Source organism: Podarcis cretensis (genome assembly GCF_951804945.1).
Source record: "Podarcis cretensis genome assembly, chromosome: 2".
Lineage (NCBI taxonomy): Eukaryota > Metazoa > Chordata > Lepidosauria > Squamata > Lacertidae > Podarcis > Podarcis cretensis.
Genome location: NC_137171.1, coordinates 1,401,181 through 1,418,566, shown reverse-complemented (window position 1 = coordinate 1,418,566; position 17,386 = coordinate 1,401,181). Strand labels below are relative to the sequence as shown.

General features: G+C 48.6%; 1 protein-coding gene across 4 annotated transcripts in view; it reads left to right on the top strand.

Moving 5' to 3' along the window:
- OLFM2 (olfactomedin 2) overlaps nt 1–17,386 on the top strand; it is a 225,796-nt gene that overhangs the window by 56,295 nt on the left and 152,115 nt on the right. The window contains exon 1 of one of the 4 annotated variants that reach the window (XM_079967840.1): nt 13,720–14,080. The exons of 2 other annotated variants lie outside the window; for them this stretch is intronic. In XM_079967840.1, the coding sequence (XP_079823966.1) occupies nt 13,946–14,080 (135 nt within the window). In that variant the 5' untranslated portion in view covers nt 13,720–13,945. Of the gene's footprint in view, nt 1–13,719; nt 14,081–17,386 lie in introns of those variants that run through there. One more of the 4 variants, XM_079967841.1, reaches the window with a different exon arrangement.

Genomic DNA, 17,386 nt, shown 5'->3' with positions numbered 1-17,386 from the left:
AGAATATAAGAAGCAAGCAGACAGAAATAGGAGGGAAGGTGAAACCATAAGGGTGGGTAACCGGGTGTGGCTATCCACCCAAGGACTGCCGTTCAAGGGAGGGTGTAAGAAATTGAGACCCAAACGGTTGGGACCCTTTGAGGTCATACAACAGGTCAACCCAGTAGCATTCAAACTCCGATTGCCCAGTGACATGAAATTGCACCCAGTATTTCACAGGTCATTACTGTCGCTGTACAGAGAGGGACGTGAGTGGGGGGAACATGAGAGGGAGGTCACCCAGACACCCGTCATAGAAGAGAGAGAACGCAACATGGATGTGGCAGGAATCATTGATTCCAGGTGGAAGGGAAATCAGGTGGAATACTTGGTAGAATGGGAGGGGGAGGAAGAGTCAGAAAACACATGGGTACCAGCAGAGGAAGTCAATGACGAGATTTTAATAGAAACGTTTCATCGGCGTTTCCCAAGAAAACCACAACCCGTGGCACGATTTAGGAGGGAACACTTCGGGACTACAGATGAGGAAGGGGAGTTTGAAGGGTTCCCAGAGTCAGGGGTGGAGGAGGAAACAGATTCTGATGAAGGAGAGGAAGACGGGGAAAGAGACGGAAAGCCGTGGCTAGAAGTGTTTGAATCCTCTGATGATGAGGAGAGTTCCTTCCGGGGCTTTCCATCCTCACCGCCAGTAGGAGAAGAGGCGGGAGGGGGTGAAGGGGGCCCTGGGGGGGAGGTGGATGTCAGGGAACTGCCATCGGAAGAACAGGTGGTGGAAAGGCTCCCGGAGAATACCAGAGACACTGCAGCAGAAGAGGGAACCAGTAGGGGGGGAGCAGGAGCTCCAAGGGAAAGGGAGTCGGAGGGGAGGCTCTGGGATACTTCCAGTGAGAACAGTGAGGAGGTATCAGGACCCCCTTTAGGGACCCCCATCCCTCGCCGGAAACTGTCATGCAGAGAATCCAGGAGACGCGTTTCCGTTAAACAGCTTTTATGTTGGAAACGTTTCCGCAAACGCCCACTGTCGGATTCTACCAGCGACTGACGGAGCCATGCCAAAGGGCTCCGCTCAAGGCAGAGATTTACTACACTGAGTAATCTCTGAGGGATCAAGCTTTTACGCACAAGCAGCTCATTATCCCATCACAGGTACACTGTGAATAAAACTTAGTTGGATATGACCTTGATGCTCTATTAACTTTTGGCACTGGGCAAAAAACCTTTATTTTCCCAGGCCTTAAACTATGCTGTTTTGTCCATCTGCAGCCCCTTGGATTTTATTATCATTTTTGTTATGGTATAGTTTTATTCTTTATTCTTTGTGCATTATGAGGCTGGGATTCAGTTAATTAGTCCTGCTAGTAGAGGCCTGCACAAAGATTTGTGCTAGTTCAATGGGGCTTTCCCCTCGCCTCTCTGTGTTCCCCTGCACTCCTCAAAATTGGGTCGGGGGGGTCAGGAGAACCCCCAGAACATCACGTGGAGGGAGGAGAGAGGGATTGTTCTACCCAGCAAGCTGAAAGGCTTGTGCTGGTGGCATTATTGCCATAGTGCTACGTTGAATTCCTCTTCCTGCAGATGTTTATATTCAAGGGAGGCATAGAACTTTTAATAAAAGCATCCAAAGAGAAGAGTTTTCCACCATATTAGATACCCCCAAGGATGCTTTGGTTCCCAAAGACTGGACTGTAGACAGAATCAAAGGTTTGTTGGAAATCATTAAAGGCCATAAAACAAGCTTTGTTGAACTCGGCCTTTTTTGTAATTAACTACTGTCAGATGGAGATGCTAAAGCCAGCTTGTTTCCTGGCATTGTCTAGTGTAGCTCATCCTGACCACATCACACTGAATCACTCTCAGGTAAGCCCCATTGGATGGCCATTGGTTGCAGTCCTATGCCCTTCTTGCTCTAAGGATGTGGTGCAAAGTGAATACCTAAGGGCATGAATGAAAAGCTCCTGGACCTACAAAATCTATCCTCTCTAACAATTGGCCATGCTGCCTAGGGCTGATTGGAGTTGCAGTCCAACAATATCTGAGGTTGCCATGTTGAATATCCTGATGCATATGATTACACCAGTGGTGGGAAGCCTTTGTCCGGAGGGCCCAATTCCACCGGGCCTCCCTATTTTGCCCAGCAGACAATATGGCCAAGCCACGCCCACCTGTCCTACGCCTGATGTCATGTAAAGATGCAGCTGGGTCAAAGGGATTTGCAGGTGGTGCCAATCCATGGATCATCACTTGCAAAGTTGATTGTCAGAGCTTGCAAAGAGCCACGAGTGGTTTGTATAACTTCCTGCATGGTTCTTCCCAGCCCCCTAAGATCAGCTGATCAGCTGGAACATCAGGGAATGGGCAGATGGGCAGTCCTGTCTACATGCCACACTTGGTTTGCATAGGGAGGGAGACATTAGTATCTGGCCCCCTAGCCATCTGTAGGTCCCACCTCCTGGATTATACTCTCTGCCTGCCCAGCAGAAGTTTTGCTGCAATGAAAATTGTTCCAGCTATTGACAGGAGTCTGGCTCCTTGATAATTGAAACCTATTGACCGATCACCTTTCTTTAAGAAAGGCGATACAAGACCTGCATTCCAATCCTCTGATTTGTTCAGTGTGCTGCATTGCTTGGAGGGAATGGTGGTGATGAATTAGGGATTCTGGGTTCAGGGTCCCCCACCCCCCATTGCACTTTAGCTTTGATTGGAGACCATTTTTATCTCCGTTGCTCATATCTAATGTCATTTGCACCTTATATGTGCCTGCGTGACAGGACTTCCCAGATCTGTTTAAATCTCTCTTGACTGTCACTCTGCATGCTGTGTCTGAATTAACTCAGGAGGCTGGATGTTCGACAAGGTTGAGGCATTTTCTCTGTGATCCCAGGTCTCTCCTTTCATTGCATGTCTAGAGGTTATATTTATGCTGTGATTCCACATAAGCTGAGGAGGGGGAAATTAAAAAGATGGTACTGAGCGTTTACCTAACAACGTTAAAAGGTAAAGGTACCCCTGCCCGTACGGGCCAGTCTTGACAGACTCTGGGGTTGTGCGCCCATCTCACTTAAGAGGCCAGGGGCCAGCGCTGTCCGGAGACACTTCCGGGTCACGTGGCCAGTGTGACATCGCTGCTCTGGCGAGCCAGAGCCGCACACGGAAACGCCGTTTACCTTCCCGCTGGTAAGCGGTCCCTATTTATCTACTTGCACCCAGAGGTGCTTTCGAACTGCTAGGTTGGCAGGCGCTGGGACCGAGCAGCGGGAGCGCACCCCGCCGCAGGGATTCGAACCGCCGACCTTTCGATCGGCAAGCCCTAGGCGCTGAGGCTTTAACCCACAGCGCCACCTGCGTCCCACCTCTAACAACGTTAGGCTCCCTTTAAAAAAACAAGCAACACCCAAGTTTCTAGCCCTCATCGTTCCAGAAAGATTTATGGAAGAATTGCCTGAGGAAATCTCAGAAGCGAGAGACAGAGGCTGTGTATGCACAACATTTTATTCTAGAATCAATGGACACCACATGCTTATTTTTTTATGTAGTCCACTCAGTTGAGATCTATTGCAGAGTTGTTGGTTTTGTTTTTGCCCTTGAAAAGCACTTCTTAAGAACATTAGAAGAGCCCCGTTGGAACAAGCCAAAGGCCCATCCTGTCCTCACAGTAACAAGTGGAAGCCTGGAAACAGGACCTGAGCACCACAGCCCCTCTCACTCCCCACTTGTGCTTCCCAGCAACTGGTTCTCAGAGGGAGGACAGAGCCGTCATAGTAAGCAGCCTTATCCTCCATGAAGTTTTATGATCTCTACCCTCCCTTGATGCTTTTGAATTATGGTGCTGGAGGAGACTCTTGAGAGTCCCATGGACTGCAAGAAGATCAAACGTATCCATTCTGAAGGAAATCAGCCCTGAGTGCTCACTGGAAAGACAGATCCTGAAGCTGAGGCTCCAATACTTTGGCCACCTCATGAGAAGAGAAGACTCCCTGGAAAAGACCCTGATGCTGGGAAAGATGGAGGGCACAAGGAGAAGGGGACGACAGAGGACGAGATGGTTGGACAGTGTTCTCAAAGCTACAAACATGAGTCTGACCAAACTGCGGGAGGCAGTGGAAGACAGGAGTGCCTGGTGTGCTCTGGTCCAGGGGGTCACGAAGAGTCGGACACGACTAAACAACTAAACAACAACAACAACAACAACAACACCCTCCCTTCCACATGCTGACCAAAACTAGAAGAAAAATTAGAAATAGCTAAAATTGCATGAAATCCCATTTAGATTCTGCACTTAGTATAAATGATACAAATTAAGCATCTTTATATCTATTAATTGGCCATGGTTATCACTGGAAGGTGTCCCACTCTTGTTGCATACACACACCTGAAAAAAGGTTCCATTGAACTTGAGGGGACTTAGCCCCGGGTATACATGCACAGGGATATCCTTGACTTCTGAGACTCTTCTAGGTGTTGCTGGCATTGCCTCAAGTGTTTGCCTGCATCCAGTTCCAGAGCCCAGATTCTCTGCTTGCTGGCATGGTGTGATCAGGTTGCACAAGACATGCACAGATCTGTCTGCTCGTGACTCCTGACCTTGTCTTACCATGCTCTCAAGCTTTAGTGCCTCAATTGTTGTTGTTGTCATTTACTCGTGTATGACTCTTCGTGACCCCATGGACCAGAGCATGCCAGGCACTCCTTTCTTCCACTGCCTCCCGTAGTTTGGTCAAACTCATATTGGTAGCTTTGAGAACACTGTCCAAACATCTTGTCCTCTGTCGTCCCCTTCTCCTTGTGCCCTCCATCTTTCCCAACATCAGGGTCTTTTCCAGGGAGTCTTCTCTTCTCATGAGGTGGCCAAAGTATTGGAGCCTCAGCTTCAGGATCTGTCCTTCCAGTGAGCACTCAGGGCTGATTTCCTTGCATTTCTCATTATTAGCAAAAGCAGAATAAAGCACTGCTAAAAAAGAGAGACATCATGGAATTTTTTGAAAATTGGATCATATTGCTGAACAATGACTGAATACACACTTCCAGTGCTCTTTTCTCTTCCAGACACTTAAAGGGTGTAAATTTCTTTTTATCCACTGTATTTGACACAATATGGATCCCTCCCCCTTCACTAGCATTTTTCTAAAATTATTCTATTTGCAATCAATACATTTCCAATCAATTCTCTCTCTAGGAGTTAAATGATATCCCTCTATTGACAGAGCAATATAACAACAGAGTCAAAAGACAGATGTTAATTGGTGGTTTTATTTATAGGTATAGTTTGTTCCTGATGTCTAGTAAAAGCAGTAATGAGCTTATAACATTTCAAATAAACAGCCAACCAGTGTTAGATACGGGCAAGCAGGGCAACCGGTGGCATTCTCCCACTTGGCTAGTTGTGGTTGACAGGCCTGCAGGTGGAAAGAGGCAGGAATGAAAATGGAATGATCACACTGATAGCCATTGTAGTCATTGACAGCCTTTGTTCTACCTCCACTTCAGTTGCTGGGAATTATAGAGGGGGGAGGGCTGTTGCAATCTGGTCATGCTTGCACACTTCCCATAGGCATCTGGTTGGCCACTTTGGAATGGGATGCTAGACTAGACGAGCCCTTGGCCTGATCCAGTGTGGCTCTTGTCATGCTCTCATGACAGCAGCCACTACAGTATTTCCAGTTAGACGTGTGCACTTGAGGAGGGATCCTCCCCACCCCCTTGAAAATGGGTGGGGGTGGCATGAGTGGGGAAACTGGTGCCCTTTTGATGTTTTGGACTACAACTCCCATCAGCTGTGGGCAGCATAGCCAATGGCCAGGGGTGCTGGAAGTTCTAGTTCAGTGTCATCTGGAAAGTCGCAGGTTCCCCATCTCTGAACTATATTCCCCCCTTCTTTTCCCCAGCAGTGGTGCTTCACCTGTTTTGTGGTTGGTTTGGTTTTCAGTGGATGTCCTGCCCTGCTCTGTTTGTGATATATTGTAGGCTGGAGCAAAAGGTGGGTCCTGCATCAGGAGAAAATTGAGAAGTCACTAGCTTTTTGTCCAAAGAAGAAAGCTATTTCCGTTTTCTAAATGGAGAGATGAATTAGGATCTTGACAGCCACCACTAGAGGACTCTGCTGCCCTTCCATCTGCATCCCTTAAGGCAGGAGGCCCAGCTGTTTGGAATGGCTGCAGAGCCATAATTTCCTCATTCACCATTATAACATATTAACTTGCTGTTTTTCATTTGCAGCTTTGTTGCTCACTGCTGTACTGAATCTCCTGTAAAATGTTACAGAATCAAGGGGTTCTTTGAAGGGCCCCATTGACCAGCAGAAGCTGGCACAGCTGGCCAGAGGCATTTACCTGACCTTCTCGCAGGTGAGTTTCTGCAACTTATCAGGAGGGGAAGGGTGAGGAGTGAGGTGGTAGATAGAGTGATGTGGTGCAAGCACATTGACAGGAGTGCTGATGGTATGCTTGCACTACACCAACCTCACCACCAACTCACCTTGCTCAGTAAACAACAGCAACTTAACTGCTGGGAGGTCAGGTAAGCACCTCTGCCACACTATGACATCCTCTGCTGCTGTTGACTGACTGCCCTAAGCCAGTACATCTCCCATTCCTGTAGAAAAATCCACATGTTTAACTAACAGGACTGCTGGGAAATTCATATCTGACCAGGAAAGGGCCGTGTGTGTGTGTGTGTGTGCACGCGCGCAGATGCCAGTCTGGTCTTTCTTCTCTCTCTCTCTTTGAAAACTTTCAAGGAAAAGGACTCTGCAGCTACCTTAGACAATGTGGTCCATTGCTCAAATACCACTAGGCTTTCTGCTAGTTTTTAAATCTAAGCCTGTTTTACTGTATCCTTCAACTAGGGCTCACTGATTTACACAAACATTTAAATAGTACTGGAAAATGTGCCTCTTTCTTGGTGATTTTCATTGAGAACCCACAACTTCATGTTGTGGAATCATCTCACCTTCTTGTGTTCATAAATCTATGAGAATGGCATATACTTTCCCATTCTCTGATGGGTCAAAGCTCAACGGCAGTGCACATGCATTTCGTGATAAAGTCTAATGTTCATTGTCTTGCATCTCCAGGTGAAAGATTACAGCTGGACTGGGAAAGAACTGTGCCTGAGAACCTGAAGAGCTGTAGCCAGCTGGGGAAGGGACATTGCTTCATGGCAGAGCAAACATTTTGCATTTAGAAGGACCCAAATTCAATCCCTCACATCTCCACTTTGGGCTGGGAAAAACTCATGTCCAAAATGATGGAGAGCCACTGTCAGTCAGTGTAGATCATGGGCAGTCACTATGGCACCTTCCGGAGGTTGTTAGACTTCAACTCCTCCGCAGCCCTGGCCAGCAGGGCTAATGGTTATGGGTTGATGGTAGCTGTAGTCCGATGGTACCTGTAGTTCAACAACATCTGGAATGCCACAGATTCCCCATCCCTGATAAGCCTAGTAGACCAATGCTCTGAATCAGTAAAAGGCAACTTCTAATGCTCCAGCTGTATGTCAGTGGTCTGCCTTGAGTTGGTGCCATCTAATACCATCACTTCCCAATTGTTGTGCATGCACCCTCTCACCAGCATTTCTGCAGAGGATTGTTCTCCTACACCAAGATTATGAGCTTTGTCTAATAGACTGGGGAATGTTCCTTTAAGACTAATCAAGGCTCCCTTCCACACTGCTGTGTTCTGACTCCCTGTCCCTTACTTTCACACCTAAGTTGGTGGCACTTGGAGAAAAGTTTTGATTGGCCAGATGTGTGTCTTTCCTCCCACCCCACATTCCAAACCCTTCAACATCTTCCAACGTTTATTTCACATCATTCTCATTTCAGGTCTAGCCTTGCTCACATGTACGTAGGCTGGAGTCATAAGGAGTGAGTGTGAGTAAGCAGGATTGTCAAATCAGCCTGCATGCTCATTTGAACTGCAAATATAATCTTTGTCTGTATGATCCATGTTTCCTTATTATGTGGAGACAGCTCTACATGCATATAGTCATACCTGCATAGGCTATGTTCTAACCAGAGGTGCTGCCTTGCGCCCAAAATGGGGGGGGTGCACGGTGCACACGTGTGATGTCATGTGTGCAATGCATGCACAACATAGCATCATTGGGAGGAGGTCAAGGGCAGAAGTCAGCATGACGTAGATTCCTCTCTTGCGCTCAGGAGGAGCCAGCCACTGAACCACACCATGCTCAGCTTCCTCCACTCCCTCATCATCATGGGGGCCCAGCCCCCTGCCAGCAGATATTGAGGGGGCCCAAGACATCTCTGCCCCTAGGAGTTGGCCCGCCTAGTTCTAATATTCAGTTGAACACTCATTTTGGTAGGGTGGGGCCTGCCACCATGACCTCGCCCATCCCTCCTTCACACTCTGTTGCCATGATCCTGCCTCTCCTCCACACTCTTTCATCTATCATTTGAAAATCAGTCTGCTCCATTTGCAGTCAGTGTAACTTCCTGCTGAAATCCCATAACTTTCCATACCGCAAATGTTCTGAGGTTGTTTTTTTGTTCCAACATTTGTTGCACTATAGCACCTCCCATAACAGTGTAGCATCACAGCACTAATAGAACAGAATCAATCCACCACTAATATACTATTATTGGGTTAAGAACATGTTGCAGGCAGTTATCTTTCTACAAGGGCCAACATTGATGCCCAAATCCAGCATCGCCTGAGGTCTGTGAGTGAGGCTTTCTCCCAATTGAAGTGCAGAGTGTTTGAGGACCAGGACATTCACAGGGAAACCAAAATGCTTGTTTACAAAGCTATTGTACTACCAACCTTACTGTATGCTTGTGAAACATGGACCACTTATAAACGACAGCTCCAACTCCTGGAAAGATTTCATCAATGGTGTCTCCAAAAAATTTTACACATAGAATCATAGAATCATAGAATCATAGAGTTGGAAGAGACCACAAGGGCCATCGAGTCCAACCCCCTGCCAAGCAGGAAACACCATCAGAGCACTCCTGACATATGGTTGTCAAGCCTCTGCTTAAAGACCTCCAAAGAAGGAGACTCCACCACATCACTTTGGAAGATAGGCAAACTACTGCCAGTGTATTGGAAGAAGCAAAGATCACCAGTGTTGAAGCAATGATTCTTCAACATCAACTTTGTTGGACTGGTCATGTGCAGATGCCTGATTATTGTCTTCCAAAGCAACTACTCTATTCCGAACGTAAAAATGGAAAATGTAATGCTCAACAAAAGAGGTTTAAAGACTGTCTCAAGGAAAATCTAAAAAAAAATGTAATATAAACACTGACAACTGGGAAACACTGGCCTGTGAGCGCTCCAGTTGGAGACCAGCCTTTACCAAAGGTGTCATGGGCTTTGAAGACACTCAAACTCAGGACGCAAGGGAGAAACATGCTAAGAGAAAGGCACGCTTGGCAAATCCACACCATTATTAACTCCCACCCGGAAACCAATGTTCCCACTGTGGACGGACTTGTGGATCCAGAAATGGCCTCCACAGTCACTTACGGACTCACTTTTAAAACCATGTTTATGGAAGACAATCTTACTCAGCTACGAGTGATCGCCGCAGAAGCAGAAGCAGAATACATCTGCAATAGCCCAGACTCTTAAGACAGAGGTGGCCAAAGCTGATGGACTCAACCACATTTGAATCAATTTATGTTTTGTTTTTTACTTTTTAAAAAGGTGGGGGATGCCTAGCTCCACTTGTTGGAAAAGGTGAGGGAAATTTTTCAGTCTAGGTATTAGCACTGTATCTCTCCTTGGGCATAGCTGTGCATAATGCTATGGCTATGCTTGGGCACATGTGGTCCATAACTCGTTCTGCTAGATGGCTCCATCTTCATTATCAATGAGGACATCATTGTGGGTAGTCTATGACCCACTATCAGGAGCAAGCTTCCTGCTGCCCTGTGGATGTTGTTGAACTACAGCTCCCATGTCCCCTGGCCACTGGTCATGTTAACTAGGGAGTTATAGTCCAAAATATCAGGAGGTTTGGGAAGACTGGTTTGTAAAATATAGTATTTCATAAGCATACGGAAGTTGGCCATTTCTACTTTAAATCTGCAAAAAGATTGTGTTATAGCTCAGTGCACCAACATAATACATCTAATCTCTACAGAAATGCTAGCTGGTCTATCTGGCAAATTGGAAAAAATCATAGCATAGGAAGCACAATCAATGCAGATGGATCTTTTTCAATGCTCCTTGCTTGTAGATATTGTTTTTTACACCTGGTTTAGTGCTAAAACACCACATCACTGACAAAGGATGCTTCCAGTTGCCCCGAACAATTACAAACAGATATACATTTTTTTCATGAAATGACTGTATGTGTGACTTTCACAGATATATAATAGCAAATATTGCACCCGCAAGTTATAAAGCAGATTGTAACAACTGGTTGTCCAGTTGATTTCAATGGGGAAGATGTGAGGCCTGATTCTGTACATGTTTACTTTGAAATAAGCCCTACAATGTTATTTTTTAGGAAGTTGCACAGGATTGCAACATTGAGCACGTTTACTTTTTCCAATGAAACCAGTGACTTTCAATGCAATCTTATGCATTTCTACTCAGAAGCAAGCCCCACTGAGTAGGTATAAGATTGCAGTCTTGTAAGGATCTGACTTTGGCTGAATTGCATGGCTAGTAAAAGAAAGAATCCTCCAAGACTAAAATCTTTGCCTCCATCAATATCAAATCGTGGGGCAGATAAAAGCAGCAAAAGCAGAGCACCTGTGCTATAGTGATGCAACAGTAAAAACCAAACCAGGCAGCAAACAACTCCCACACCCTAAGGCAGGCATCCCCAAACTTGGCCCTCCAGCTGTTTTGGGACTACAACCCCCATCATCCCTAGCTAACAGGACCAGTGGTCAGGGATGATGGGAATTATAGTCCCAAAACAGCTGGGGGCCGAGTTTGAGGATTCCTGCCCTAAGGGTAACCAGTGAGGTGTCCTTCAGATGTTGTTGACTTCTTGCTGGACTCCAACTCTCATCATTCTTGACAACATATGAAGGGCATCATTGGCTATCCCTGCCCTAGCCTACTACTGGATGCCTAACCCAAGTATACAGGTGTTTGTGTGTGTAGAAGATGTGCAACCTTTTGTGCAGTTATTCTGAATTACATCTTTCTGAATTGAGGACAATGCCTTGTACTAAAACAGACCATTATAGAATCATAGAATCATAGAGTTGGAAGAGACCACAAGGGCCATCGAGTCCAACCCCCTGCCAAGCAGGAAACACCATCAGAGCACTCCTGACATATGGTTGTCAAGCCTCTGTTTAAAGACCTCCAAAGAAGGAGACTCCACCACACTCCTTGGCAGCAAATTCCACTGTCGAACAGCTCTTACTGTCAGGAAGTTCTTCCTAATGTTTAGGTGGAATCTTATTTCTTGTAGTTTGGATCCATTGCTCCGTGTCCGCTTCTCTGGAGCAGCAGAAAACAACCTTTCTCCCTCCGTCCGTCTTTGCTCAGTGTTGTCAACACTGGCTTGAAGTGGGACTCCAGGATTTCAGACAGGAACCTGTCTGAACCTCAGACCTTGGCCATGCAAATCTCATGCTGTACCACTGAGTAATAGCTCCTCCATGAGAGAAATTTGGAATTATGCAGCTGCAGATATTCACAAGCAAGCCCCACTTTGTTCAATGGACACAGACCCATTTAACCACTTGGTTACACGGGCTTGTAACTGGGCATAGTATTGCAGTCTGCACCCTATGTACTGAGTCCAATGGGGCTTGCTCTGTAAACATGCATAGCACTGTTAGGGAGATCTCAAGATACAGTAGCAGGGAGAATCAGTTTTTGTGATAGAAGTAGCATTGGGAAAAGTGGAGCCGGGGCATCTCTGATGTTTGAAATTGACACTATTGGGAAGACAACAAGGAACACATTTATTATGGCATATGCTTTGGTGGACAAGAGCCCACTTCACTGTATACAGAAAGCATAATCTTGAGCTGGCAAGCATATGTATTATACATATAGTGGTAATAGTGGGAATTGTTGTTGTCTATCTCATGAAAATCATAGAATTGTAGAGTTGGAAGGGACCCCAAGGGTCATCTAGTCCAACCCCTTGGAATGCAGGAATCTCAGCTAAAGCATCCATGGACATAGCTAGGATTTTTGTTAGTGGGGGGCAGGACTTTGTGGGGGGGGGGCAGGACTTTTGTTAGGGCAGAACCAAGATGATTGGTCAGTTAAGTATTTCTATTGTTTTACTTGATCTGGGGGGGCAGCTCCCTCCTGCCCCCCCCCCCCCCCGCTGCACCCATGAAAGCATCCATGACAAATGACCATCCAACCTTTGCTTAAGAATCTCCAGGGAAGGAAAGACAACAACCCCCTGCTGTCAAACAGCTCCATTGTCAAATGACTCTTACTATCAGATAGTTCTTCCTGATGTTTAGTCGGAATCTCCTTTCTTGTAAGACTCCTAAGACTCGGTTGTCAGACCATCGATCATCTTGGTTGCCCTCCTCTGCACATGTTCCAGCTTGTCAACTGTGCAGTTACATGCTGTAAGAATGTCGAGGAATAGGTTTCGAAAGGGGTGGAGAAAGTGAAATGAGCAGACCGTGATGATTCCCTGAAAAGACATTACCATAGTTGCCGTGACCCCACTTAGCAAAGTAGCAATGGTGGTGACAGAAGCTTCCTGGCATTGATAATTAACACATGTAGCCTAATAAAAGCAACAGCAACAGCAACAACAGCTGTAACCTTGATTCAGGCCACAGGTGACACGATTGAATTGCTGGATCAATTGTAATTCAGCAGTTCCCCACTGGAGTTTCCCTTCCAAGTACTGTTAAGTGCCTTTGCTCAAGCCTGGCCTCCTTAAGGTCAGCTGCGGAGTGCTCTGGTAGGTTGAAATGATTTCCCTTTCTGCTATCAGACCTGTCCATTTTTTGCAGATACTAACCTGCGTCTGTTCCAGGTAGGCTGCAGAAGGGGACTGCTGGCAGACGGCGGCCTAGCATATCACCTTTGAAGATGATGAGCAGGCGGATGAACCCCTGAAGGGGTGGCTGACGCCAGCAAGAGCGCTGGTTGAGCAGATGGGCAGGCGGCTAGAGTTCGCGTAGTCTGCGCTCTTCCTTAGGTGGTCTCTTGGGCTACAAGAGTTTTTGCTACCACAGACTGCTACTTTTCTGGAAAGTTTAGTTGGCACTTGGAACGCTTATTTGAGTAATATGCAGCGACCGCGGGAGAGGAAGGCAGGTTTAATTTAATCCAGCCCCAGCCGCCCAGCCCCACCGCCGCAGCCTGAGAGAAGCTCCATAATTCCTTTCAGGGAGGCAGGTGGTGGAGTCTGCAAACTGAGAAGAGGGGGAAACCCTGTCCAGTGAGCAATGAAGTGCGCTAATTTGGCGCAGGAGTTGGGGTGAGAGCGGATTATCCTGAAATCGGATTATCCGCCCTGCTCTATTATTCTGTGAGCTGCGATTTTCTTCAGGCATCCCGCTCCTATTGCATGGCTTGCACGGACACAAACCTGCGTGCATTCGGTGGAGGTTTCCTCCGAAGTAAGCGCGCGCAGGAGGGCAGTTCCTCTTGGCTCAGGAGCTGGCTGCAACCCCAAGTGCAAGCCTCAAGCCTAATTTCACCCACGCCGCCCCCAGCCACGCGCACCCTCCCTTTAATTTGCGCTGGGCGCTCCCCCCCCCCCCTCGCTGAGCCGGCCTGTGGCCAGTGGCGGCGTGACGTCAGAGCGGCTGCGAGAGGCCGGGGCTGTTATAAGGAGGGGCGCGCGAAGCGCCCCGCTTCTCGGCTGCTTCCTCGCCTTCGAATCGGCAGTCGGAGACGCGCGGCCCGGCCAGGAAGGGAGAGCGGGGTGGAGGCCGGCGCGTGCCCGACGGGGCAGATGAGCCGGGAGGCGGGCTGCGCCGCGGGCTTCGCCGGAGGGCGAGGGGCATGAGGCAGGGGGCGACATGACCGTGCCGCTGCTCAAGATCGGCGCCGTGCTCAGCACCATGGCCATGGTCACCAATTGGATGTCCCAGACGCTGCCGTCGCTCGTGGGGCTCAACGGCACCATCTCCCAGGCCGGCACTTCCGAGAGAAGCGTGAGTCCGCCTCTTCTTCGCCTGCCCCACGGCCGCCCCTTCGAGGCTGCCAACGCGCGTTTCCCGGGAGCCCGGCGGGCCTCCCTTAGCGCCTTTGCAGCTCCATAGGGAGGCCGGCTTGAAGGGTCAAGGGTCCCAGTTCATCTAGTTGTGCAAAGCGGGCGGGGAGGCGGGGCACGGGCACACTGCCATTCCGGGACTCTGTCACCCCCACCCCGTCCGACGAGGCTTTCGCGAGGGTCCCTCTGCTCCCTCCCGACGAGCTGCAATAAGCTACAAAGCCGCCAGCTCCGCGCTTGCCCGTCTGTTTACTCGGCGAGGAGCTTCTATCCACCGTGAGGAAGTCGCGCGCCGCGGAAGAGCTTTCCAGGCGCCGGGTTCCCCGTTTCTCCCCGGCCCTTGCCATCCCGCGTTGGGCATCCACTAGTTTTTCTAGGCCAGCCATCCCTGCTTCCGAGTGTGCTGACGCGGTGTGTGTGTGTGTGTGTAACCCTGGAGAGAGAACTTATTTACCAGCAGATTTTTGAGGGGGTGGGGAGTGCCTGAACGGACGCTGTTCAGTCACACCCACACTCCAGCCTTTCCAACGGGTCTTTCGCCGGGTGACCTGGACCTCCTCCCCGCCCTGGCCTCCAGCATCCCTATCAGGATGCCAGTCACAGATGGGCTCAAGACACCGGACGTTTCCGCGCGGGAGATTCGGCTCGCGTGGGCGGACTGAAGGGCTCGGGCTGACACCCAGATTTTCTTGAACGAACGCGCTTTGCATGATCCTGCCTAGGGTTGCGTGATTTCTGCCTTGCGTGCCTTTGCTGCAGCTTGGGCCGCTAGAGTCTCTTATCCACTCGAGACCGATCTTCTCCCGCTTTCCGCTCCTCTCAGACCACGGTTGGCTTGCTCTTTCCTCCGCCCCGCAGCTCCTTCAAGTGTTTGTTTATTCCTCCAAATCCACCCCACCCCACGACGCTTCCCCCTGACCGTGGGAAGTGGAGGATGGCAAGGCAATTTTTCGCCCCCCTTTCAACAGCGCCCCTCCAGATCCTGGCTAGATGACACCTTCTGTGGCTTCTTGGTGTTCCCTGCTCCTTTCTTGAGTGGAAAGGGAGAGCCCCCTTCCCCCTTAGCCAAACTGGGGCTTCGGCATCGCGGTAGCTGCGACGAATTTCTCCCTCTGTCCCTCCCAGGCTTGTAGCCTGGCCGCTTTCGGGTGCACCGACGATCTTCAGCATCCGCACTTACTCCAAAGTGCCAGCATCCGCACTTACCCCAAAGGCGCTGTAGCTTCCTTACGTCCACCTTGGGGTTAATTTGGCTTGATTACCGTATTTACGCTAAATCTGGAGAAAGAAGGACTCTTCTCTCCCCCCCCCCCTTTTCTTCCCGCCCCCATTCCTTTCACGCTTGTCTGAGTAGATTTCTCTACTACTAGAAAACTTTCCTCCTTTCTTAAAGGAGAAGCGCTTGCTTTGTGTATGAGAAGGGCAGTGGCGTAGCGTGGGGGGTGCAGGGGGGGCCGGCCGCACCGGGCGCAACATCTGGGGGTTAGGGGGCGCAAATCCACGGGTTGGGGGGTGCAAATTACTTGCCTTGCCCCGGGTGCTGACAACCCACGCTACGCCACTGGAGAAGGGGGAAGAGTTGGTTCAGAAGAGCCCGTGGGTCGTGGACTCTGCAGGGTTTCTTGGGTATGTGCGGGAAGAAAATATTGGTCCCCCTCTCAAGTTCCTGCGGCGAAGGGGAATGTTCTTGCAGCTGGGCTGGGACAATCTTTTCCTTTTCTAAACTACACAGTCATTTTTAGAAATCCGGGGGGGGGGGGTATAGGTGTCAGCTTAAATAGTGTCTAGCAAATGTGTAGATACAAATTCCTGTATAGAGCAGATTTTAGTACCGCGGGGTGGGGTGGAGGAGTAAATGTCTTATTTTTATGATCAAGCCTTCCGTTGCCTGGAATTTTCTGACGCATTTGATGGACAGTTCTCCAGGGAAATTTGTGTTACAATAAATGTGCTAGTCTAAGCTTCCACAAGACTGTCTGCATCTGTCTCTGTCTGTCTGTCTCTCCCTCTCTGTGTCTGTGCGCGCGCGCGCGTGCATGTGTAAATTTTCCCTAGCTTTGTGTCCCATTTGCAACCTGGCAGAAAAATTCTATGTCCCGAACCTGAAGCTGCCTTTCCCTGGATAAATCAGTGCAGTGCTGGAATGATCTTTAAAACACATCCATACAAAGGACTTCTTTCATATTCAAAAAGGAGCTGTTGATTGCCTGGCATTGGGCAGGTTTCTCTGGAGAGATTAGGGAGTTGAAGGACTGGCACAGATAAGAATGACTCCCTCACAGCTCAGCTACTAATTCGTTGATATAGAATTATTAGTGGAGCTGGATCCTGTGCTGAAGTCCCTCTAGTGATTATTGCTTAATGGCACGGCAGGCAAGACCAGTCTGGAAACATTGATCATGGGATTATGTGTGTACATGTGGACTTCCTGTTTCCAGAGCTCCATTATTTTTTGTTACAGATTTGTCGGTTTTTAGCAGAGGTGATAAGTGTGTGAATGCAGTTGCCCAGCATGGCAAAATAATTACCTGTGAAAAGTAAGTTGTAAAATGTCCACTTAATTAAGGAAAATGTAATCTTAATAAGAAGTGGGATCACAATTCCTGCTCACTTCTGTGAAAGGGATGGGTAGGATTTAGTAGGGCCAGTTGCACATGAGTTTTCCACTCATCCCAAAATGTAGGGGCTGGGAGAAGGAAGCCCCCCCCCCAACATTGAACATGTCAGGTATTAAGACATGTATGCAAGTATGCAAGGCTGTAGATGATGTGAAAAAGAAAAGACTCTTTATTGAGTGTGTGTGGAATCTGGCAAGTGGCAAATAAATGTTTGGGAGCAAGTGAATGCAGGAATTTCTGCCAAGGAGCTTCTATGGCAACTGGCAAGCCCCCCCCCCCACAACTGCATTCCATCTCTGTAGGCTGCAGCTAATCTACCCACTTAAAATGTCCATCTCCTGATGTTCCCTTCCTGCCTACATGGATCTGACTTCAACTAAGTCAAGACTGAGGTGTGACATTCATGTCCCCCACTTCCATTGTAAAATACAGTGGTACCTCGGGTTAAGTACTTAATTCGTTCCGGAGCTCCGTTCTTAACCTGAAACTGTTCTTAACCTGAAGCACCACTTTAGCTAATGGGGCTTCTTGCTGCTGCTGCGCTGCCGGAGCACGATTTCTGTTCTCATCCTGCAGCAAAGTTCTTAACCTGAAGCAGTATTTCTGGGTTAGCGGAGTCTGTAACCTGA